The sequence below is a fragment of the Cyanistes caeruleus genome, chromosome 4 (assembly GCF_971803275.1).
Source record: "Cyanistes caeruleus chromosome 4, bCyaCae1.hap1.1, whole genome shotgun sequence".
Taxonomy (NCBI): Eukaryota; Metazoa; Chordata; class Aves; order Passeriformes; family Paridae; genus Cyanistes; species Cyanistes caeruleus.
Genome location: NC_141704.1, coordinates 74638974 through 74662830, shown reverse-complemented (window position 1 = coordinate 74662830; position 23857 = coordinate 74638974). Strand labels below are relative to the sequence as shown.

Sequence of the window (23857 nt, the reverse complement as noted above, 5' to 3'; positions counted from 1 at the left end):
TTCTTTTTTCTCTATCTTGTACCAAAATTAGGTTATTCCCCTACACAAAAGCAAGTAGTAAATTCCATGAGGTGTGATATGGCACAATGACTTTTCCTTATGACTGGCAAAGAGGAATCTTCACTACTCCTCAAAGGTACTGCAGTACCAGCTGATTACATGATTACACCTGATGAGAAAATAACAGTCTGCTCACAAATCTATCTTCCTGTTTAAAAAATTCAAGCAACCCACTCGCACAAATAGCTTTTAAATCAGATTTATGTGAACAGAATGACAAGCTTATGTCAAATCTCGAGTCAGAGCTTATCACAAATACACAGGAAAAAATCCATCAGTAGAATCAAAGCTGCATTAATATAATAGCACAGTCCTAAAAAAATGTACTTCACAATACATTCTTTGAAAGAGAGAGAGAGCAAAAGAGAGTGCAAACTATGCATTTCATGTGAGCTTAAGCAACTGTAACAGCATAGTAAGAGCTTGTATTTTTTCTGGCACAGCCCTCTGTCATAATCCCATTGCATACTTTCAAATGTGTTTTTAAATTGCTCAGCTTCTGTCAACAGATTCATTCAGGGCTGTGTTATTAAAAAGGCAAATGTAAAATTCACAACGTCCACTCTGATCGACACACCTATAATGAAGGATCACTAAATCAGGCCTTTCCACATGAAAATAAAATTAGAAGTCACACATATCAGAAAAGGAAGATAGTCCCTGTATTTAGCTCCAGCACACCAGGATGATGCCAAATATAATTCAAGACTCATTTCCATTAACAAGGTATGGACCAAAAAAGAGTTAGAAGTGTTTACCTTGCCTGACTTTGCATGGGTGAACATTCCTGCATCCAATTTAAGGGCTATATTTAGAAATGTATACTACCAGGAAACTAAGTAGGCTTCAGGGAAACCAAAACAGTCCAGGGCTTGACTCTGAGGCATATGAAGTCAACAGGGACCCCACCCAGACCCAGAAGGTGCAGCCTCTCTCACCCCAGGGTGGGTAAATCCTCCCTCCCAGGCTGCCCAGGGAGAGCAGGGCTGCTGGAGCCATGGGAAGCCACACCAAATACTGAAAAAGGAACAGCACTATTGAAAAAATGTTATACAAGCAGTGGTAAACCTCAGTGGCCTGGGTTTGAGACAACAGAAAATCCCTTTGATGAGTAGTAAACACACTGAAAATAGTACTTGGTTCTTTTTAAAGTCAGCCTAAAATAAATCTCTTTGCTTTTACTATCCTGTTTTGCAGTTTTATATGAAAATGCCCAGCAGTCATTTGCCAGCAGTAAAAATGAGTAAGGTCTTATTCCCCAGCCTGTCCTGGAGCTTAATGTAAGCACAGAAGATCACAGGACTATCAAGCAAAGACCACCTCTCAAGAGCAAAATTCCAGTCTGTGAGGCATGGCTTCATCTCACAGTGACATATTAATGTACCAAATGTATTTGGAAACAGAACTTATTTCAATGTCCTGAGCAACCAAGACAGAGAGGATAAGGAATAATCAGATTCTGATGTTCTTGCAGCTTGTCCAGACCATATTCTGAACCATTTCTACCTGGTTAAGGACTGAGCTACCCTCGAGGCCTCAGCACTGCTCCCACTGCAAGTGGGAGAGCATCATCCTCATCTGATAAGAGAAAGTGTATCTCTTTCTACACCAGGCACAGGAATTGGATGGATCCCCTCTCCTTTGTGCTTGAGCTCAATATCAAGACTCCCTTAGCCACCAGTGGACAGAATCATGTACTCCCAGAGAAAAGAGTACCTGTGTCAGACATTTGCTCTAGGATGAATTATATAGGAAAAATTATTTTCTTCTACATTTCCAATACAGGGAGTTAGGACAGACTTAAATTTATATCCTACAAATTAGATCCTGGGCTGGCTTGCTCCAGTAGACAATGCCATCTATACAGTCACCATCATTTATTTTATCACCTGTGTTTCTTAGGTGCTCCGAGTATGTACGACATCAACTTCTGTCCTGTAGTGATTGTGGAAACCTTGGCCAGTCACTGCCCTCTCTCTTCTAGGGGTGATTGTAGAAATACAAATTCTGTAGTTCTGGTAAGAGTTTCATTTTGACTTCCATGACAAGTGATTCTGTGATCATAATCTTCTAATTCACTAGCTGAATGTCTTCAAAGTATAGTTATATTCCATTGCTGCATCTCTGGCACAGCTACAGCTGTAGTGAACTCATATCTAAAATCTGATGTGCTCTTTAGCTTTCAGTTCATCCAGGTACACTTTAGCTTTTCTACTATAAGAAAAAAAAAAAAAAGGCAATGTTTTCATGAAAGTAGTAGAGGGGGATAAAAAAAGTCTTTGGACATCTAGCACAGTAGTTTGATTTTTACTATTCTCTTTGTGAGTAAATTTAAAAGAGAAATACACTGTTCATAGGAGCTTCTTTTTAAATATAGGCAATTATGATGCACATTATGAAACCAGGATGGGAATTTTGTAGCCTGTTACTTATCTTGCAATGTGCAATCATACATTTGGAATACAGGGCAGATTTACTATAAAAGCAGGAACTGGGGGATCTGAGCAACCTGATTTAGTTGAAGATGTCCCTGCTTGTTACAGGGAAACTGGGCTGGATGATCTTTAAACGTCCCTTCCAAGTCAAACCATGTCATGACTCTATGATGTACAGCATCAGAATTTTGGGCACCTGACTATGGATGCTAAATCTGAACCAGAGTGCCTGTAGTTATTACAGGCCCCATGGCCTCTCAGTCCTGCCTGAGAGCTAGCCTGGGAAATTCATAGGAGGATTTCAAAACAATCCTCAGAGACAGAAAACAATTGCTAGGTGCTGTTTGTCTGTCCTCTTGTTTTCCTTGCAGGAGAAAGTCAGGAGGTGGTATACACCACTGACCAATGATGGTGATGTGGCAGTTAACTAACCAATAAGAGTTTCCTTTCTGTACTTTCCATGAAACTAGTCTCTAAGACAAGCCTAGAGTAATAAACTAAGGTATTCTCCTGTTCTGACTCCCTTGAGAGTCTGTGTCATTCTTTTCACCGTTCCTAATTAGAACAACAACCTGACTATGTTATCATAACCAAATCTATTGTGCTCTTGATGGTCAAATATTTTGTCTGATCCCTGCAGAACTGATGATCTGGATAAGCTGAGCTTATCCATTGTTCACCGCAGACCATTTTTCACTGCTGTTTTTCAGATGGGGATGTTGAGGGACTTGTCTGTAAAAGAAAAGGTGTGGGACAGAAGCAGTGGAGTCAGAAGTAGCACCATCTCCTGTTGCAGCGTGTTTCTTGTTAATGGTATGTTCTGTTATTACCTAAGTTGATGGTTTGGTCCAAATGAGACCCTCCCACCCCACATTGTCAATCTACCCTGAGTCTCCTGTTAATCTGTCTTAAGTCCATCACATGCCAGGAATTCTGCTTCAGAAATCCCCTAAACTTTGACGCTTGATTAGTCCATGTGACCCAACTTTCCCCCCCTACCTCCCTCATTGGATGATGATTTTGTGAACCCTGCCTTTTACCCTCCCCAAGATATCTCTGATTAGCTGATGCTTTCTACCCTCCCTTTGAACTGCCTCCCTATTTCAGCTGTTGCACGCTCTCATTTTCTGTCTTTTGCCCCCAAGATTCCCCAGAGCAATAAATCCTCTATTACCCCATGCAAAAGACCTCCCTCTCATCCTTGTCTCCTCAGAGTGCAGACTGACAGCCAAAAAGCCGTAGAGCAAGTGCTCTAGTTGCACCTCAGGTCCTCCTGCTCCTGGGATGTGAACCACTCCTGGAGCGGGTCGAAGTGATAGAGCCAGATAAGCTCCGGCCCATGCATTAGTCTCCTGCCACCACCTTTCTGAAGACCCAGACAAGTGGAACTTTTGCCATGTATTTTTCCTCATAAAGAAATAAGGAAGGGCCCATGCTGAGATATCTGAAGGTATATCTTTTGGTAGAGCAATATACTAGCCCTAAAATTGTTTCAATGTTTCTCCTCATCTAGCAATTACTGAAGCACAAACATATAATCATGGGAAATGCTATAATTAACCATAAATCTCTGCTTCTAATCATAAGGGTTCTGAGCTTTCATTTCAGCCTGAAAGACTGGAACAGGAGCAGAACTATGAGAATCTACATTTGAATCAATTCCTGTCAGTGTGCTGGTATTGCTCTTTTGGGTTAAACCCACAAATTTGTACCTGTATGGTTAGCCAAAAACTGTACATTATTTACCAACATCAGCACTAAAACTCAAGAATCTGGCAATGCTCCATCTTGGAACTAAAGGGCTGACACTGTGCCCTCACTTCAAGAAACGTCACAACTATGCCTGAAATTACTGCTCCTGTAAACTACACATACAAGAACTTGAGATGAAACAGAATTTTCTTACAGATTTTTGCCTTTATTATCCATTTAAATGTCCTGAGTTTGTGAGAAACTGAATATTTTCAAACACAAGGCCTGTTGTTGCACAGGATTTCACAGCTCTGTTTCCCCTGAATATCTACTGAGGTTGCATTAAAGCAGCTTCACCATAGCTTATAAACAATTAAATATTTTGAAGGAAACAGAGCAGAGACTGTACTGCTTTTTGCTTCATATTTTAACAGAGGAGAAATGCTGATTGCAATAGAATTCCAGTTTTGCCATAACTAAAGTGGAAAGCCTAGAAATTTAGGCTGAAATTGGGTTGATTTTAAAGTACCTAAAAGACCTTGAAATGTATTTAGCGTACACTGTAGTTTTCTGGCATCATGGACAAGATCTTGGAGGGGCCTGTTGGGGCTGGAAAACAGGAGTGCAAAGAGGTGATATCATGACTGTTGAAGTCAGCAAGTGTGAGGAGCCTGCCAGTAGTGCATTCTTCCCTCTAAGTGTGCTAAAATCCAATAGAGATGACAGGGAAAGGGGCAAATGTCTGAACTTCCAGAAGTGCCCAGGTAAGGCATACACTGCTAATACATTCTCTGCAAGCAGAGAACTGACTGCAGTGAAAGAATAGGGATGGCTAGCTAAAATATATTTTTCTAAATCCTATCAAAATATCCCTCTGACACTGCTTAAAATGCAAGGATTCTACTGCCAAAAACCTCAAGCAAAATAAAAACAAATGCAGATTGCAGCTTTCCTGCTGATAGCACATGCTGTTATGGAGCATCAGGCTCAGAAAAACCTACTGCACTGAACCCATCTGGAGAGAATGCCAGTAATTCCAGGGACTGAGACTTCCAGGGGGTCACAGTTAATGTTCTGCTGATTCATGCCAGGACTCCTCATTTTCTGTGTTTTCAAGGGGGTGAGTTTTGCTGAGCAAGGAATTTTGGAAAGATATGAGAAACCATTGGGCAATTTTAACCCTCTGTTAACAAAGATTTTTTTTTTTTGGTCACTGAATGAGCTTATAGAGGATTTGCTTTAACTGTGCCAATGTGTGTGTTGGAAAGGAGTTGCAAAGGGGAAGCTGCATTTCTGAGAGAAATTCTCTCTAGCTGAAGTACTCTGCAAAACACTGGAAATTGAACTGCTTGATAAAGATAATAAACAGAACAGTTTAGCAGTGTTGAGTTCAGGTTCCCGTACCTGTCCAGACTTCCTGCCATTCCTCTTTCTGGAGGAGTAGAAATCCATGGGTAGAGAGGACTCCAGCACTGCCTGGACCTCAATTTTAGACACAGAAATCTTAGATATTCACTGTGACCTCAGGATAGCCAGTTGTCTTCTGAACAGGACCCTTACAGATACCACATCCCTCAGATCCTCACAAGCCACACACACAAGGGTTTGATTCTTCAGAGAAGCCTAAAGAATCACTGGCTAAACGTATGTGTAATCTGGTTAATGATTTTGTTCAAATGGTTGAAAGTGAGTTATATTTTTTCAGCAGGGTACTGTCCTCCTTGTTCTGCTATACAAAAAGCCCAAGCCAGCAATGTATTTTTAACACCAAGGGTTGTTTTGATTATGCTGGCCTGTTTCTACTTTAGGTAGTTCCTGTAGCTACACAGAAACCCAGCTGAAGCTCCTGCACCCTTCAACACGTTTTTACACCCACTGTTCTGTTGTTCAGTGACAGCTCTCAGTTACAAAATTGAAATTCAGGGTACTTTGTCTTTGGCAGGCTTATCCTGAACTTAAGAGAAGTTTTAGTCTCATGGCATTTCTGGCTTTTCTTGTGGGGTGCTTTTTTGCAAAGGAAAACAGGGTTTAGCATCTGGGATGGATAAAAAGATGTCTCACAGAGAGGTGACAGCATTGTTAGTGGACAGTTATAGGGGATGAGCTGGCCACAGCAGAAATTTATTTCTAAATCCATCAGGCTCTGAGGCATGGATAGGCATGGGGCATATGTCTGGTTTTGGGAAAAGGCTAAATAATGTCTTCTAGCTACTCATAAAGCATCTAATCCTGCAAACTTCTTCCACTTGATAGTCTATGTAGCACTGACTTCCACGGATGTATGTTTATTTAGGCAAATGAAAATAGCCTTAACCTGACTGATTTTATTTCTTGTCTTGTTTCATTGCATATCTCCTTCTGTCTATAATCAACTAATTATCTAAATGGGATATTGATAGTCTGATATTTTTTAAAAGATCACTTATTTTTTGCCTCCAGGCATAACAGTTTGCTTCCAGAACAACAGAATTCAGATTCAGTGCTGTGCCCTAACCAAGATGGAGACCCACATTACAGAAATGAACTCATCAGCTACTGAGGCACAGGAACTGAAAGTAGACTCTTGTAAAATGTCACAAGATTTCTCACAACTGGGCATATGCAAATTAAAAATTTTAAAAAAAGTAATTAAATCAATATACACATACTGAATGAATCAGAAAATGAACTAGAAATGGTTTTCTGCAGGAAGTGTATACTCTATATCTGTATATATTTATAGCTACAAATGTAGAATATATATTTAGTAAAACTGAGTCTTACCAGAATAAAGTGCTGACAGTCATCTCAACTCGAGATGTCTATTAAAAATGCAGAGAAAGAAAGAAAGCACTGTTCTGATGAAGGATTGAGAGAGCAGTTCTAAACCGCTTTTGCTGTGCTGTCCCTGAGGTTAAGATTCTGGCACTACAGGTATTTATACTGTTGGTTTACTATCTTGAAAAATATTACTCTTCTCTGGGTGACTAAGAGGATTTTTCACTTAAACCAGCAACGTGGACAGACAATTAAAAAACAAAATAAAGAAAAAAAGGATGCATCCCATTTGATGTCAGCTCTGTGAAAGGTGAGTGTCAAATTTAAACCCAGTCATCTGAGAGATACCTGAAAGGCAGAGACACCTTCTCCACTTCTGGATAAACACAAGAGAACTTCCAAGAAAATTCTCCAGCTCTGGGACTTCTGACAATTTGCAGTGAAACCCTAAACAGCTGCTTCTAGGAGCTCAGTCCCATCAGCTCTGATCTCAGTCAGGTGAGAACCTGGCTCCAGGCCCAACTGGGTTCCTACAATTGAAGACCGCTCCATGTTAGTTATTTCTCTGAAGCACAGCTGGAAATGGTATTCTGCAGTTTTAAATATCTGTAGTGTTTCAGGCTGATAACATCTACCACACACACAAGTTATAACACCTGGTCATCGAAAATCTCACTCTTTTGGTTACACCATTGAAATCTAAAGAATTAGCTCTATGTATGTCAATAGGCTAAACAGCCATTTTGCAAACTACCTGTCTCCCTCCACCCTTTGAGAACACAAAAGTTATTTTCCAGGAGCTGTTGTGTTCAATACCCAATTTAATTTCAAGCTGCTTTGTTCAACAAGGGTCAACAATAGTCAAAATGTTCACATGCAACAGCATCAATCTCCAAAGCTTTGGAGTTTGCCTTTGGAAAGTGCATTGATTTTTTCCCTCTTATGTATGACACTTCTGAAAACTTGGGGTCAAACAGATTTGTTACTATGATCAAAGCTGAATCTGTCAATTTTGACAGTTTTGCTGAGCAGAATGCAGCTTGCTGCAAGCAAGGGGTTTTATGAAGGAAGTTAAAATCTGAAATTATTACTATTATTATTATTATTATTATTATTATTATTATTATTATTATTATTATTATTCAGCCCATAAAGGAAAAAGTCCAAACTAAAATACTCCACTGATATTAAACACACATATGAAGTATTATGCTGCTTGTTGCATGGCCTGAAGACCAGAGAAAAGATAAAAAACCAACAGTTGGAAGGCATCCTGCCTTCCTGCAGGGGTCTCCAGCCTACATAAACACAGTCAGGAAGGGGACTAAGGTGGTTGCAATAAACTCCCCCTTGAAAACAGGAAAGATACTGCTGCAAGGCAATTCTGCTGTTTGCAGTAGTCTTTTGTGTTGCCTGCCTGCCCCCTCCTCGGAGAGCAAACAATGCAGGTGCAGCACAAGGGTTGGCTGAGCTGTGGCCCCTCCAGCCACAGCTGGAGTCATTTGAGAATGAGGGACAAGGTTTTCAATTTTGAGTGGAAAACATGAGCAGAGCTGACAGGAATCAGCATAGAGGTTTCTCATGTTGCACACCCAGATACATTGAGATCTGCCCCTGGATGCAGAAGAGCCCAGATTTTTGCACAAAAAAAAACACCCTAAAGCTTTACCACTGAAGCTGTTTCAGTGTTGATGCTTTGGAGACATTTCTCTGCTTCCTGTACTCTTCCTCAGAGCTGGAAGATAAAAAGGTACAGTAAATTTTCAGAGGATGTTTGTGCAAATTCTCTCAAAGTGATCCACACACATTATATTGCCACATTACTGAATACTGGACCCGAAGCCCTTTTTTTCTTGTTCATCTGTATAAACCTGGCTGAAAACAGATTGCTTTTTTAGAGGCTTTTAATTCAGACACTTGCTCTGACAGATCAGGGGAAGTTCCTATTTTGCCTTTTGCCATCCTTGGTGTGCATTGGGATCAAGAGGAACGTTCAGAACAAATGTGTTGTGGAAGGAAGTGAATGAAAGCACTGCTGAGAGATTGGTGTTTTCCAAGAGGAAACAGGAAAACAAGACAAAAAAACTCCTACACAGATAACTAAAAAGACAAGCTCATGGTATTCTGAGGCAGAAACCATGAAAGGAGGGGAAGCTCATTCAGAACCAAGAAATCCAAGTCAGAAGAGATCTGCTCTGCTCTGCTCCCAGTCTATTTAAATGACAAAATCATCTGCAGGCCAAAGTCTGCAGCAGAGTACACCTGTGTTGCCATAAACTTCTAAGTGCAGAGAATTCCTTGCTTTGCTCTTGGAAACCCTGTCATTTGTCAGCTGAAGAGCACACGCAAAATTTGTTTCCATTCGTCCCAGTCTTAGGTGGGATTTGGTTGAGGTATGCACAAAATTTTCCAGGCTCTTTACACCAGAAGTCTTTGACCAAGTACCTGCTAACTCCCTTAGTATAAAATGATTTCCCTTCCATACATATTTTGAATTTGCTGAGGTTTGCCTGTCATCTGAGAGAGACTGGCATGGACTCTGCCAGGAAAGGTATTAAGCATCTCTAGAACTCCAGGGGTTGTAATTTTTAAACAGGACTGTTTTCAAAAATCTTTGGAGGTTTTCAATGGAACATTTCTTTCCATATTCGATGACTGCAATAGAAATTTAACATTCCCACACATGCACAAATAAAATCATCAGCTTTGTACCTCCTCCTGAGCCTGAATGAAATGACACATTTATGGGAAGCACATGAAATAAGATGTTAGCATTTATTCTTGATGTGAATTCAGCAGTTGAATGAAAAGTGCTGAGAGTTGACTCTTCTGCTGAGCTGTCAAAAAACCCCCAACAACACACAACCCCACCACAAAAATTAAGCCTTCCCCCCTTCTGGTCTGTGTCTTCATATCACTATTAAAAATCCATCTGAACCCCAGCCTTTTTAACCAAAGAGCAAGATGAATAATAACGGTAAATCTAAACCTACCCCAAACCATCAAAAAATGAACAAATAAAATGCCACCACCATGCCCATAATATTTACCCTAAAAGGGGAAAGTGGGAAAAGGAATTTAGTTACTACTATTGATATGAGAGGCAACCTGCTTAAGCAGTATTTCAGCTGCATGCAGCTCTGAAAGAGAAGAGGGAATGAAAGAGAAAAAAAAAGAGAGAATGATCTACTAAATAAGATGTTAAATAATCCACATCAATCAAACCCTGTAATATCTTTGCACAGAGACATGCAGTATGACAAGAAGGCTCTTTTAAGCAAGTGAAAACACAGGGAATAAAATATTGAAAGATCTGCTGCATATTTTTTCCAGTTTATTTTTCCCCTTTTCTTTTCTGCATTAACAGTTTTTAAGAGGCCAAAGATATTCCAAGTGAAATGTCACCATTCTTACAAGCTTAAATAAACTATTTATTAGCAGTAGACTAAGTACTCTGAAGAAATTTATTTGTCCTGGCAATAATATTTATAAATGACCTATGAAATATTATGACATTGTAGGAGCATCAGCATTGCAGTTTGCCTGTGAAGATCCAGCTCCAGTCAGCACAAGTGCATTTAGAGGGGGAAATATTTCTGCAGTGTAGTGTGCAGGCAGCACCTGGAAGAAGATGAAAAACCCACAAACACAATCTTTTCTTTGACACTGGCAATAAATAAATATAGAAGCAATAAATAAATAAATCATTCAGTTCCAGCAGCCCTTTTACAGTGCCCATCAATTGAGTGTGTGCTGCTTGTCCCAGAGAGGTCTAAATGAAACAGGGAGTTGAGATCCTCAGCCACAGTGCCCTCGAGGCTCCCCGAGGGCAACACAGGTTCCCATTGAGGTTTGGACACACGGGCTGCTCTTTACAGGACTTTTTCTGACCAAAGCACCACAACAGAAACCCAGCAGTTAGGTATTCCAAACAGAACAGCTATTTTGAGAACAACAAACTTCATTAATGCCTCGGGGGTGAGAGGGTGGAGATGGTTGAGAAGTAAAACACACGTTTGCACAAAAAGGTGTAAAAAACAGTATTTTAATGCTAATAAATACCGTATTTGAGCACTCACTTCCCCCAGTGACAGAGAAGCCAAAATCTATTTGGCTTTGCACTACAAAGCTGTTTTATAAAACAGCTCAAATTGGTGATATTTGTCCTCCAACTCAGGGCAGATTAAAAAAAAAAAAGACAGAAAATAAAAAAAGAAATAATTAATTCTAAAACTGGTTATTACTTCCTCACGTGAAGATGGCAGTTTTGAGCATGGAGGGAAACATGAATCAAGGACTTCAGGGTTGAGTTTCTTGAGCATTTTCAGTTCAAGTCTTACTTGATTTGTTGGTTGTTTGTTTTTTTTTTTAGTAAATGTGTCAACACACAAATAACAAAAGATCATTTCCCCACCCCCCCCCCCCCGCCCCCCCCCGGGTTTAGGTATATCACAGGGAAAAGTCAATAAAATCTGCAGATATCAAAAACCAGCTTGTTATGTCCATCTTTGTTTCCACTGAGGGAACCGAAGAACTGTTAGGAAACACTTAGGCACAAACATAAATGTCTCTTTGGGGTTTAATCACAGAAGTCCTCATTTGGAAGAATGACAGATTGTCATGTAGAACACAACATCTACCTAAAACATTGCAAGACTGACACAATGATACAAAAAGCCCTCAAATCCCAGCATTTTGGTGCTCTATCATAGGCTGTCACACTGATGCAGTAGACTTCAGTGCAGGATTCTAAGTTTCCTAAATATCCTTAATTTTTTACCTGGACTTTTTTTCCTTACTAACCGCTAGGTCTTTGCACATCAAATTTGCATGTGCTCAAGGCAGAAAGCCCTGCTGAGATGTGGTCAGGAGCAGGTCCCAACAATATGCAAGGCACAGGGCGTGTCACAATTTTCATCTTGACAAGAACATTGAGCCTGAGCTCATCTAGGGAGTGGTCCTGGATAAGAACCTCCACTAAATTGGCCCAGGTTTCCTGTTTATAACCTAATAAGGTGTCTTTTTTGCCTACTTTGCAAAACTAGCAGGGTACTACCCACTGCTGATCCTTAACTTCTGCCTCCCAGAAAGACTTCTCACAGCGCACAGTCATCTGTTCTTCTGAGGGTATTTGGCAGGCTCATGGGACTGTCTAGCAGTGGGTACAGAAGAGTGGGTTTTTTTCTCCCCAAAAGTAATGATCCAGAAGACAGACATTCAGAATTGTGGGACTGCCTATAAAATTTCCTTGGGATTCTCCTTATGTGTTCCCTTGTGCTGCAGTCCTGTGAGAGTTTAGGATTTTCTCTGTGTAAGGGCCAGGTGCCATAACCACAATTTGAGCTATGGGACATCCCTGTGAGCTGAGGAACACCCCAGCTGCAGAGGAGGTGTGTGACAACCATGCCATGGCAGGTTCCGGCCACCCAGCTGTGTGCTGGGGTGACATGGGAGCAGACAGGACACAAGGGGAAGGTGCATCACAGCGCGTCTCCGCACAGCTCCACATCCCCACCTGCCGTGCAGCACCACGGCCTTGCTCCTGGGGCTTGTTGTCAAACACAGATGTCAGTGGTCCCTGATTTAGAGGTCAGACAAAATCCAGGACCTGGAGCTCAAATCAGCTCTGTAAAGGACCAAGACTCAGGCCAGGGGGGAGAACACGAGGTGAAGGTTCATGAAGCCTTCTCTGTATGTGTGGGACTGGAGAGGCCTCTCCTTAGGCCACACTGAGGGACAGTCAACAAAGCAGCAAAGATCTATTTGCTCTGGAAAATAACAGGCTAAATAAATTTTGCTAATAAATCTTAACAGATTAATTCCCTTCCCAGATTTTTCTTCAAAATATTGTATTTTCCATCCTTCCTTCTTACTCTGCCCTCCTCCCTCCATTGATGTTATCTCTCTGCCTGGTCTTTGTGTAGGGGCTGGGTGCAGCTGAGAGGTCCACACATGCTGTGACAATGGCAAAATGAGAAAGAAACAGAGGTTGACACATTAAAAGGTGCAACACAAGATATATTTTGTTCCTTGCTGAATCAAACTTGGTCCACTCTGCCTGCTTATTCTAGTTAAATGCACATGTCAACACATAAAAAGTTATTTCGGACTGCAGGATTTGGTTCCCTGAGCCAAGCCAAATGAACACAGGAATAGCAACAGTATATACGCCAAGGAAAATGAACTTTTTTTTCCCCCTCCTACTGTGATATTTTTGAAGGCAGCCAATTATACATTAAAAACATCATGAATGAGCAGTGTAATTTTGGAGCCATAACTTAAAGTGAAGTATTCCTTTAAGTATGAAATTAATATAATCATGACATTTTAACAGTTTTTCATGGTTCTGCACTCTTCTACAAGGACTCACTCTAAGTAAACCTATACGGTATATAAAAAGACCACAATAATCTTTTCCCACTAGTAAAATTGCTACTCTTATGAGTGCTACATATAGGAGATTTTACATACATAAACATAGCGTGGTCATGCGTGGAATCTATAGATTACATTGGGGGCATATAAAGGGAGTAATGTGTGTGCCAAATTTGTTGGCGTGTTTTATAGTGTCTAGATTTTTCTATCCTGTGCTATTTTGTACATTTCCTGCCCTGACATAAATGACCTCATTAACAAGAAATTCTAATAAGTATACAAAGGGTTTTTTTTTATTTCAAACCCTGAATTTCACTGGCTACAGCTTATTTTTATTTTGTGACCTCCCTTTGTATGTATAGTCTTGGAGGAGGAGAAAGAGGAGGAAAAAAAATAATAAAATGAAACAAAATTCTGCTCACACAAGACAGTTTTCTGCTGAATCACATAACCTGTACTGCAGTCTGAGCTATGGTCAACTGCTTAACTAACTTACTGCTTAACTAGCCAGTAAAATTAAGTAAATTCAGAGAAGATATTTTGGGGGTTGTAATTTGCCTTCCAAATACAAGCAGTGTGTTTTAGCCTTCCAAGCCAAAGAAGGAAATCACACAGCAGCATATGGAGTACTCTATTCCCCACACATTAAAGTTGTGTTAGCTTTACAGCAGTTCCTGTCACCATTCAGTATCTTACCCCCCAAGCAGATACGTTTTACCACAGGATCAGAAGTCTATTTTTGCAATCCCACCTCAGGGTAAAACTCATTGGGACTCCAGGATCTGACCCCCTTGCAATGATCCCTGTAATAACAGCCCTGCTAGCTGGGGCTAGAAATAAATTTGTTCTCAATGTCATACATACTGTTTTCTTTTGGAGTTTTTTCCATCTGAATAGTGAGTTTAGAATGTGCTACAACAGGAGAACTGATAGTACCTAACAGAAGCTCCAGTCAGAAATAATAGGAATATTCAGTACTTCTAGAGCAATCTAAGTTCTTTTTAGACTCCAAAAATGGCGTCCAGAATGCATAAAATGTAAAATGTAGCCAGAAAAAAAAAAATGTAGATGCAAAAACTACAAAATATCAGTCAGATCTCTATATGTTTACCCAGTTAACACATACAAAAAAAATGCTGCCTAAGGCACAGCCATGCAAGGCCGCAAGACCAGATTCCAGTGCCACCTGGTCTGAAGCAGATTCTGAGCTCAGACTCCAAAATCCTCTAAGAAAATCAAATTTGTTTGCCACTTCCACATCCAGCAAGAACAACTTCTTGTTTCACCTCCATCCTTCTCCTCTATCAAGCTACCATTTCCCAAGCTCCTGCTCCTGCCCCCTATCCTGGCCTCACCTCCCAGCCATCTTCCCCCATGCTGCACTGATGCTTTTACCCCGGGGCAGTGGCCCACTAATTTAATGATGAGGGTGAATGGAGAGGTCAGAGCCAAGGGGGCACAGAAATGCATGTCCTGAGGGCACTACTGTGGCCTTGCCTATCCAGCCCTTCATTTCTGAAGATGGATATCTCATTTATATGGTAATCCTACTTACAAATTTAGCTTTATGGTGAGCATGCTCTTTGGATGTAGTCCTGCCCTTAGAAAAATGATTTCTACCTGGCTTGCCCAGACTAATTTCAGGTACGTGAAGTGCTGCTGGGAGAAGACTTCTGGACTTCAGTTCCTGGGCACTCATCAAGGACCATCCTCTTTCTATGGCACTACAAGACTTTGAAATCAGAGTGGAGAAAGCAACTATTTCTCCTCTTTGGCTGCAAATCCTGAGGCAAACTGATCACTGCACAAAGGTATAAATGCTCTCTGCATGGCACCCACTCAATCTTGGTATGAGCTCCAGGCACAGCCTGTCACAGGCAAGACTTGCTGCTGGTGGCTTCAGAAACTGCAGATACGTTATAGCAACAAGTTGTGCAAAGCTGCCCAGCCCTCGGAAGGCGGTAACAAATCTGACATTAACAGGCAGCTCCTGGTAAGGCTGAGGAGGAAAGTTAAAGACGGTGATGTGTTTTAAGCTGCTGTGAAAGAATGTGGGCTTCTGCTGCCTCCTAGGGTATGTCCTGATGGCAGAGCTCGGGAGAGACCTGAACTGCAAAACTTCCCTAGGGCAGGAAGGAGACAATAAGTTTATGGGAGCAGAGGCCAGTGTGGTCTAGTTCCGAGCACTGACTTGGCCTTTCAGCTTTTTCTGCATCTCTGGGACAGTGTGTAGGAATATAAACCAGAGTCTGCAACAGCTACTTGCAGTCAGTACAGTTAAAATGCCGCAAAAAGCTTAACATTTTAGATACGTGCTCTGCATTTCATGTTCATCGTCTTCCTTTTGGGAGATTGAGGCTTCAGCATTTCTGTTTTTCATGGTATCTCCACAGCAAGGGCTAGAAGTAAGCAATTTTAAGAATTCTCACTGTTGAGGAACATATCTGGTGCAGGTAGCTGGGCTCACAAGCTGCAGATGGAAATACAGCTTGAGATACAGATTTAAATGCAGATTGAAGTACAGGCTGAGCTCAGGGTGGGAGCCCAGGACAAAAGGATGAGCTGCCAACCTTTGGGATAACCAGGGGCACAAAGGCAGGTGACACCCAGACAGCTGAATGGACACTGAGACACTGCAGCAACCGGGAACTGCCGACCTTTTGGACAACAAGGGAGATGAAAACCAGTGGTGCCAGCGAGCTGGATGGACACGGAGATGGGGGCAGGAGCTGAAGACTTGGGAGGAAGTCCAAGACTGGTCACAGGGAGACTGTGATGGGGTAAAATCCCAAAAGGGATTCCTTTGCTTGGAGGCACCAGCTTGGGATATTTCTGTGTTACTGCCCCAGGAGAAAATGGCCTTATGGAATGAGACATCTGGGGCTGTGCCACCTCTGTCATGGCAAAGCTGGTGTGATGTGAGGGGCGTGTGTAGGGAGCCAGGCAGAGAGCCGTCTGTCACTGGAGCCAAGGAAGGGACTTCAGTCCCAGAAGTCCCAGAAAGTCTCTGATCTTGGGAATGTCACTGCCAGAGTCCCAGGAGTGGTCTGACTGGGGAGTTTCTTTAACGTCCCATAACTGCATGACTCCAAATATGTAAGCCTTAAGAAACACACAGAATAGTAGGAGACTTCTAATAATATTGCTGATAATCTCTGCAATCTCTATTCCTGAAGAGGAAAGTCAACTGAGTGAGCCAGATCCTGAATCCAGATGGAGAACTGGTCAGCTGACCAACTGACCTGGCAGCAACAGCCTAGTCCTGTACTATCCCACATTTCACATTACACTGTTTTGGCTGTATTCCACACCTGTTAAAGTTGCTTTATATGCCTTGCTGTATCCTTCACTTCTTGAAAAAGTCCTCTGAAAGTCAGTTATAGCCTCCTATTTTTGTTAGTGTTCTTCAAAAGAGAAAATGTGACTGAATTTTCAGCTTTTCTAGTTATCAGGTTTTGAAAACACTGAGGCCCAATACACTTCTATGTTCTGCATATGCCATTTAACCCTAGGCTACAGGTCTCAGAAGCAAATATAGACCTGTATGTTTGGTCCTTGATGATACCTCCTAAACCAGAGCAAGCAGTGGAGACTTATCTCTATTTACAGCTACCTGACAGGAGGGTGCAGCCAGGTAGGGGTCAGGCTGTGCTCCCAGGGAACAAGGGACTGGACAAGAGGAAACAGCTCAAGTTGTGCCAGGGGAGGTTTGGGTTGGACATCAGAGAGAATTTCTTCATAGAAAGGGTGGTCAAGCCTTGGAAGAGGCTGCCCAGGGAGGTGGTGGAATCACCATCCCTGGAGGTGTCCCAGAAGTCCTGGACATGGCACTCAGTGCTCTGGTGCCTCTGACAAGATCTGACACAGGTTGGACTCAAGGATCCTGGAGTTTTTTTCCAAGCTAAATAACTCTGTGATTCTGTGACAGCCTGTCTGGACATCTGTAGTGTTTGTTTGTCCATCTGCAGCTTGCCCAGCATTCCTGGAGCAATGTGCTAGACCCACAGCAGTGACGGTGGATGCTGCAGTGACTACACCACCTCCTGAGGTCCCCTGCAAGCTGAACAACCCCGTGCTCCCAAGGCATTTTATGGCATCACAGCCATAGAATTCAGAATGCTGGCTCTGGTCTATTGTGACAGCACACAATTTATGGGCATTTTTGCCTGGGAAAAACACTTGCTCATAATGAAGAAAAGCACAATTCTTCAAATACAATGCCATGAACAAACCCCTGGGTAAAGTACTCAGTGATTTAACAATATTTAGTTATATTCTGACACTGGATAAAAATGCAAAACTTGAGGATGAAGTCTGCGATAAACTAAGCACTGTCCCCACATGATCAGAAGAGATCTGCGGTACTCTGCACACCTCTCATTCTCATGCTCAAACCCACTCCTCCTAGTCTCAAAGGACTGCAGTGTGTAACAGACATTGGTTAACATGTGCTTTATTCACACATCCCAGAAAACCCAAACTTCTCAACAGGAAAAATATTATTTTAATTTATCTACATTATTTACTAGTAGGAAGAGTAATTATGCTGTAGAAGTATGTATTATTCACCTGCTTGGTTTTTTTCCTGCTCCATAAAATTCAAAGCTATGCATTGAAAAGGACAAGCTGGTGGTAAATACAGGGGGAAAAAAGAGTTTTTCTCTCCCTCACCTCATGAGCCTTTATATGAAGTCCTTTATATGAATTTTCTGTTGTGTGAAAGTTCTCTTCCCTAGATGCAGCCAATACATCAGGGAATGTCACATTACTGCACTATCTTGGTGAGATTTTTTCTGGTTTTTATTTTACTTTTCTTTCACAGAATGCTGTCATCTTGTAACTTGCCCTGTACAGCACTATTCTTCATACTGCTTCTTACATATAATCCATTGCAAACACCCAGAGACCAGTAATAGCAAATTAGGCTTGAGTTAGTCCATCCCGCAGCTGATATCAGGGCAGCTCCAGGATTAAACAGATGCTTGCTCTGACTCAGTACCACAGCTCTTGCATCAAACAGAAGACCAAGTGTTAATCTGGAACTATATTGAATAATACAAATCTGTTTTGTTTTTTTTTCACTGTACTTTCCCTGATCAAGAGAAATTAGAGGTCAATATTACATGACATTCAAATAGCATTAAAATTGCCTATAAATTATTGAAAAATGTGGTAGGTGAAACAGCTTTTTTTTAATTTGGAGGTAAGAAATACTTGAGGAAGATAATTTTTTTCCTATAAGAAAATTGATCTTTGTTCTCTGAAGCTGTAACATCTTTAATTCAATCATACAAATGAATTAGAAATAAACCTGTTCAACTGAAATGCTCAGAAAATCAAGCATATTTCATCCCAATTCTCATTTTCAGAAAGCTCTTCTGAAGTAGAAAACTGGAATCACTTTCCTTCAGTGCATGATTTAAAACACATGAATGTGACACTTTCTCAAAAAATGTTCCATTGGAAACAAATTTTCATTTTCAGATGGAGAAACATTAAAAAAAAATATTCTCAACCTGGATGTAAGAAGGGCAGCACTTGCAGTGCACAGGCATAACCAACAAAGAGAAGCTACAGAATATATTTTTGAAAAAAGCTTTCTAAATTAAATTGCTTAACATCTACAACAATTGGAGGCTGCAGAAAGTGTTCAAATGTCTTATTTTTCCATCAGAAAATCATTTTTTAAAACACTGCTTATAAGAAAAGGCAGGCTTAATGAATTTACACTTTTTAAAATTTTTTTAAGAGGATTGTTAAAATACTCCATTTTCACATTGGTAATTAAAGGTATGTTGATTTGGGGCCCAGGATCATGTAGAACATTATATTTATTTAGAATAACCTATTAGAAATTACAAAAAAAAAAGAAGAAAAATATTTAGAGGTGATCTGATGTCTGTTATTCTTTGGTCGTTCAGGTCAAAGCTCTTTATGGGAGGATGTGACTTTTTATAAGAAAAAAAGGTTAAAATCTCAAAAGTACTCTAAAAATATTTCTTTTTCACCCAGAAATAGTAAATAGATTACTTTATTGCATCATAAGCAACAGAAACAGCAGAGCTGTGACTCCTTTCCATTTGTTGCTGGACTTTATGGCACCTGAGATGAGCCACACTCACACTGCAGACTGTTCTGGGAGCAGGGGGATTTCCCCCTGCTGAGTGTCTGTCCTCTACCCAGGCACTGATTTCTCTAAAACTTATGGGAAATCACCATCTCCAAGCTCAGAATCCTTTCCTCTGTGTTGATTAAAGCCAGCTGTGATGCTGGGAAGGTTTAGATGGAGAACAGGAAGGCATGGACAGGGCTCCTCATCCACAGCCTTTTCCATCAGCTCTGCTACTTCCAGGACCTTTTCACTGCAGGTTAAACAGCTGGGTGCATCAATATGGATTAGATTCCCAGTGTTCTAACAGCTCCCTTCCAAAGGATGTGGTATTTCCAGCAGCCCTAAGTCACTCTGGTGTTTCTCTCTCCCTCGGAGCTCACAGTTACTCCACGTGCTCTTCTCCAGGAGCATTTGGTCTTCTTCTGCAAGTGACTCTCTGTTTTTCTTACTAAAGGGAAGCTTTGAATCCAGCTGATTCCAGCTGCTCTGCCACATCTGGCTGTAAAACCCCTGCCCTGCACACTCCAAGGTGTCCTGGACAGTGTTGGATGGAGGAGTTTTCTCCCATCAGTGAAGTTTCAGCCAAGAGAGCAGAGAAGAAAGTGCCTAATCAGAGCAATCCTTGAGACTGGTCTAAATGAGATCAAACTGTTGGGGCTGGATCCCAGTAAGTGCAATCCCTGGGGAGCAGACACTGCCATCTGCCTGCTCATTTACTGGGCTTTGGAATTCTTTAATGTTTGATTTATGGTGGTGAATTGTGTCCTGGCAAACATTCACTATGCAAAACTCTCTGTTCCCTCACCCATTAAAAATCAGGGCCTGATCCATGTGAAAGCTTCCTGATGAGTTCACTAAGTTTTGGATCAGGCATCTGGAACCCAAGACTGGCAATTCTGTCCGATTTTCTTGCTCAAATTTAGAAGAAGCTCAAGTGTTTTCCATCAGTGTTTTTATGTTTACTTTTGGGAAAATCCGTACAGTGGGTCAGGTTACTGTAATATAGAAAAGATGACCCAATCTGACATACAAATTTTCCAAAGGATCTCAGCTCAAGGTGACATCTACCTCCAAGAATTTTAGCCCAGATGGCTGGAGTTTGACAAAGATGGAAGGAACTGAAAATAGAGCTCTGTAATGGAAAGTGGTGTAGAACCTTAATAACAGGAGGGTGCTACCAAGTACCATATATGATAAAGCTCCACAACAAAAAACATAAGGGAAGCATTGAGGGAGGACTCTTTCCATTATGCCTCAGAATATATGACCTGTCTCTTCTCTTACTTGAAAGGGTATCAGAATTAGCTCTTATTTTTCCTGATCCACCAGAAATTACCATGAAAACCAGGCAGCTCAAACCCAGCCTTTCTCACTCAACTTTATTGAACAAGGTTTATCTGAGCATCATAAACCCATCCCAGACAGTGAGAAGAATTCAGGACTGAAATAGTTCCTCTCTGCACCAAGGAGTCAGTAGCAGACTAGAAAAGTTCTGTGGTTGAAATCTAAGCAGTTAAATTTTCATTACTTGGTTTGCAAATTTAAAACCTATCTTGATGTTCCAGTACAAGAGCACAATTTCAGTTCTACAATACCCAGCATACCACAAAGATTCCCATAGTCATAACAGGTGAAAAACATTATTTCACTCAGAGTCATTCTGAAATGTTTGAGTCCCTATTTCTGCTTTCACCTCATCTCTTGTCAATTTGCTCTTGACGAGCAGGGTGTGAACACAGGAGCTGGAATTTTGTTAAAGCCATTTAAAATATTTGCTGCCATTTACACCTGCATAAATCCTGAGTAAGTTCACTAGCATAAATGGAAGCACAATTTGGCTTGAGGCATCAGAACTTTAATTTTTTGTTAGTTTTGTTTTAATTCAGCAACAGATTAAAAATAAAAGTTTAATGACATTATGCTTATGGCACAGAGTCAATGGATTTATGCTGAACTGCTTCAGAGTAAATGAGATAAGACTTTGACCTAAGAAAATCCACACAACATCCTTTTGCAAGCAGCCTGCTGAAAAGTTTTCTGTTATGGAATGACTCCATTTTTAAGGAACTAGGGGAAAACAACCCATGAACACCTTGGTACCAAAACATGGTTTGGTTGACAAAGAGTTTTATTTCAGACATATTCTTGAAACCTCAAAAGTATAGCATGCTCATATTGCAACCAACTCACTGTGCACCAATTTTCAGCTTTTGTTTTTCTTTTTTGTTCCTTTTTTATTTTTTTTTTAAAATGCATTTCAGTTATGCCCATCATCCTGCTCACAAATTAGGGGTTTAGAATGGAAATTCTTACCAGCTCTTCACACTGGTACTGCACTGCCATGATAAATAATTTACTATTTAATGACTCCTGATGTAATCACAACAGGAATTAGTTTCACCAACATCCATCTCTCCATTGTTACCACCCTTCTCTGAGCCCATCTTTTAACCTCCCAACTAAAAAATGAGTGTTTAAATTGGTAAAGAGAGAGTTTACTGCCACAATCCAAGCTCTACATTTGTTTATGTTGGATGACATTTTTGTCCTGGCTCACATTACTCAGATGGATAAGACTCAGAAGGGTTCTGCTTTACTGCCCTGTTTTCTCTTAGTGTTCCTACATTTTTTAAATGCTACCAAATGGTTGCTTTTGGCTCTCAGCATTATCACATGTTGTCTATAAGTATGGAAACAGTTATGGTAATATGGATGTAAATCATAACTGTAAATACCACATAAAAAAGACTGCCATATAATTATAAAAATACCTAATAGATTTCTTTTTCAAAGACAACACAGCTGTCCTTTCTAACCTTTCATTTGCAGATTCTTTTCTCTCCTGTTTTTATTTATAGGTTGCCGTGCAGTTTGACATAACATACCATGATTTTTGTTTCTAATTTTGAAAATAAAAGGAAAAGAAAGAATATTCATTTCATCATAAAGAAGCATTAGTTTACAATTTTGAAAAGAAACTAATGCCAGCTCTAGAACATCATCTTGGAACCAGTCTCCCTCTTAATACATTTCAAAAGGATCTGTCAATGGCTACATACCACAATATAAAATTAAACCCTGCCATGGAACTGAAGGAGGGGTCAGCCAAATGGCACACAGCACGTGTTGGGAAGGGAGCCCCATACTTTCTCCAAACATCTCTGTGGGTTTTTTTGTGAAAAGAACCACACTAGCTTATTACGTTGGCCACAACAAAATAAGAATTTTATGCCCTACTCAAGTAAAAACAGGTTGAAAAGTATTCCAGGCAAACTCACACTGTGCAATATGCCATGTCAGTGAGAGGAGTGAAGCCTTGCACAGTGTTGGTGTTGCCAAAAGGGATATTGGATTTTTTTGCCTGAGAGCTGCCACCATGCATTTTACCTGTTTCTAGTCAGCTGTGCAATGCTTAAAGGCAAAAAGGAGTAGATTTTTTTTTATGCTTTCTGCTGGAGTTGCATGGCACTTTATCCTCCACAAACTGGTTCTTACCTCTTCCCTGCTACTTCAAACTTTCAGAAGGAACCTGTTTGGTCACACAAGAGAGCCTACAGGCAGTGCTCTCATGCCACATGAATGAAAGGCTATTTTCTTTGTGTCTTTGAAATATTTTTGCCTCAAAGTTTCTACCTATCACCAAGAAACCCCTTCAGAGATCTTCACCTCTGCCTTTCTGTACAGCAAATGTAATGTTTTAAATGAAATAACAGCAAACCTCTCCAGGGAATGGAGTTAATCATCAGAAATGTGTGCTTCTCTCTCCCTCACTTTGCAAAAAGACTTATGGCTTTATGCAGAACAACACACAGCTCTCAACGGGTTTGTTACACTCTGATTCGCTTCTGGAGAGACAGATAAAACAAATTAGCTCCAAAATGCTGGTGGGGAAGATCATTCTGGACCAGAGGTGTCCTCATTGCTTATTGATACAACTCATTTAGGCAGATAAAATTCTGAAATCCACACTGCTTTTTTATCAGTCTGCACCAACTGGCCTTTATCCAAAACTGTGTTCTTTTATCAGATGTGTCACTCTTTTGAGAGCCTGCCATCACTAGACTGGGTGACTGAATGTTAAAATAATTTCTCCAGGGCAAAGGAGTTGATTCCAAAGGTTTTTTAGTTCCAAGAGGAAGATCATTTTCCACGACCATCTGGAGCCTGATGTCAGACGTGCCCTTCTTCATTTATTTTCCTCAGAGGTTGAAACTCAGCTTGTCCTTCTTTTGTTATATTGTTATTATATTGTTTCACAATATATTGTTTCACATTTGGGCACATAGCAGCTACTGCTATGTGCTACAGTGCACTATTAGAGAAGGAGAGCCCATGAGATGTGGGAAAATTAGGGGAAGCAGTTTGACAGCAGGTTATAGTAGTTTCTACTGTCCCATTAAAACAGAGATAGCTGGGAAGCTTAACT

At 40.8% G+C, this 23857-nt stretch overlaps 1 protein-coding gene across 1 annotated transcript in view; it reads right to left on the bottom strand.

Moving 5' to 3' along the window:
* Nucleotides 1-243: 243 nt before the first annotated feature.
* LOC111930212 (potassium voltage-gated channel subfamily KQT member 1-like) overlaps nucleotides 244-23857 on the bottom strand; it is a 47676-nt gene continuing 24062 nt past the window's right edge. The window contains exons 6-8 of the mRNA XM_086885601.1: nucleotides 8614-8679; nucleotides 7293-7474; nucleotides 244-2274 (exon numbers count right to left, since the gene is read on the bottom strand). Coding sequence (XP_086741727.1) covers nucleotides 8674-8679 — 6 coding nt within the window. The 3' untranslated portion in view covers nucleotides 244-2274; nucleotides 7293-7474; nucleotides 8614-8673. The remainder of the gene's footprint in view (nucleotides 2275-7292; nucleotides 7475-8613; nucleotides 8680-23857) is intronic.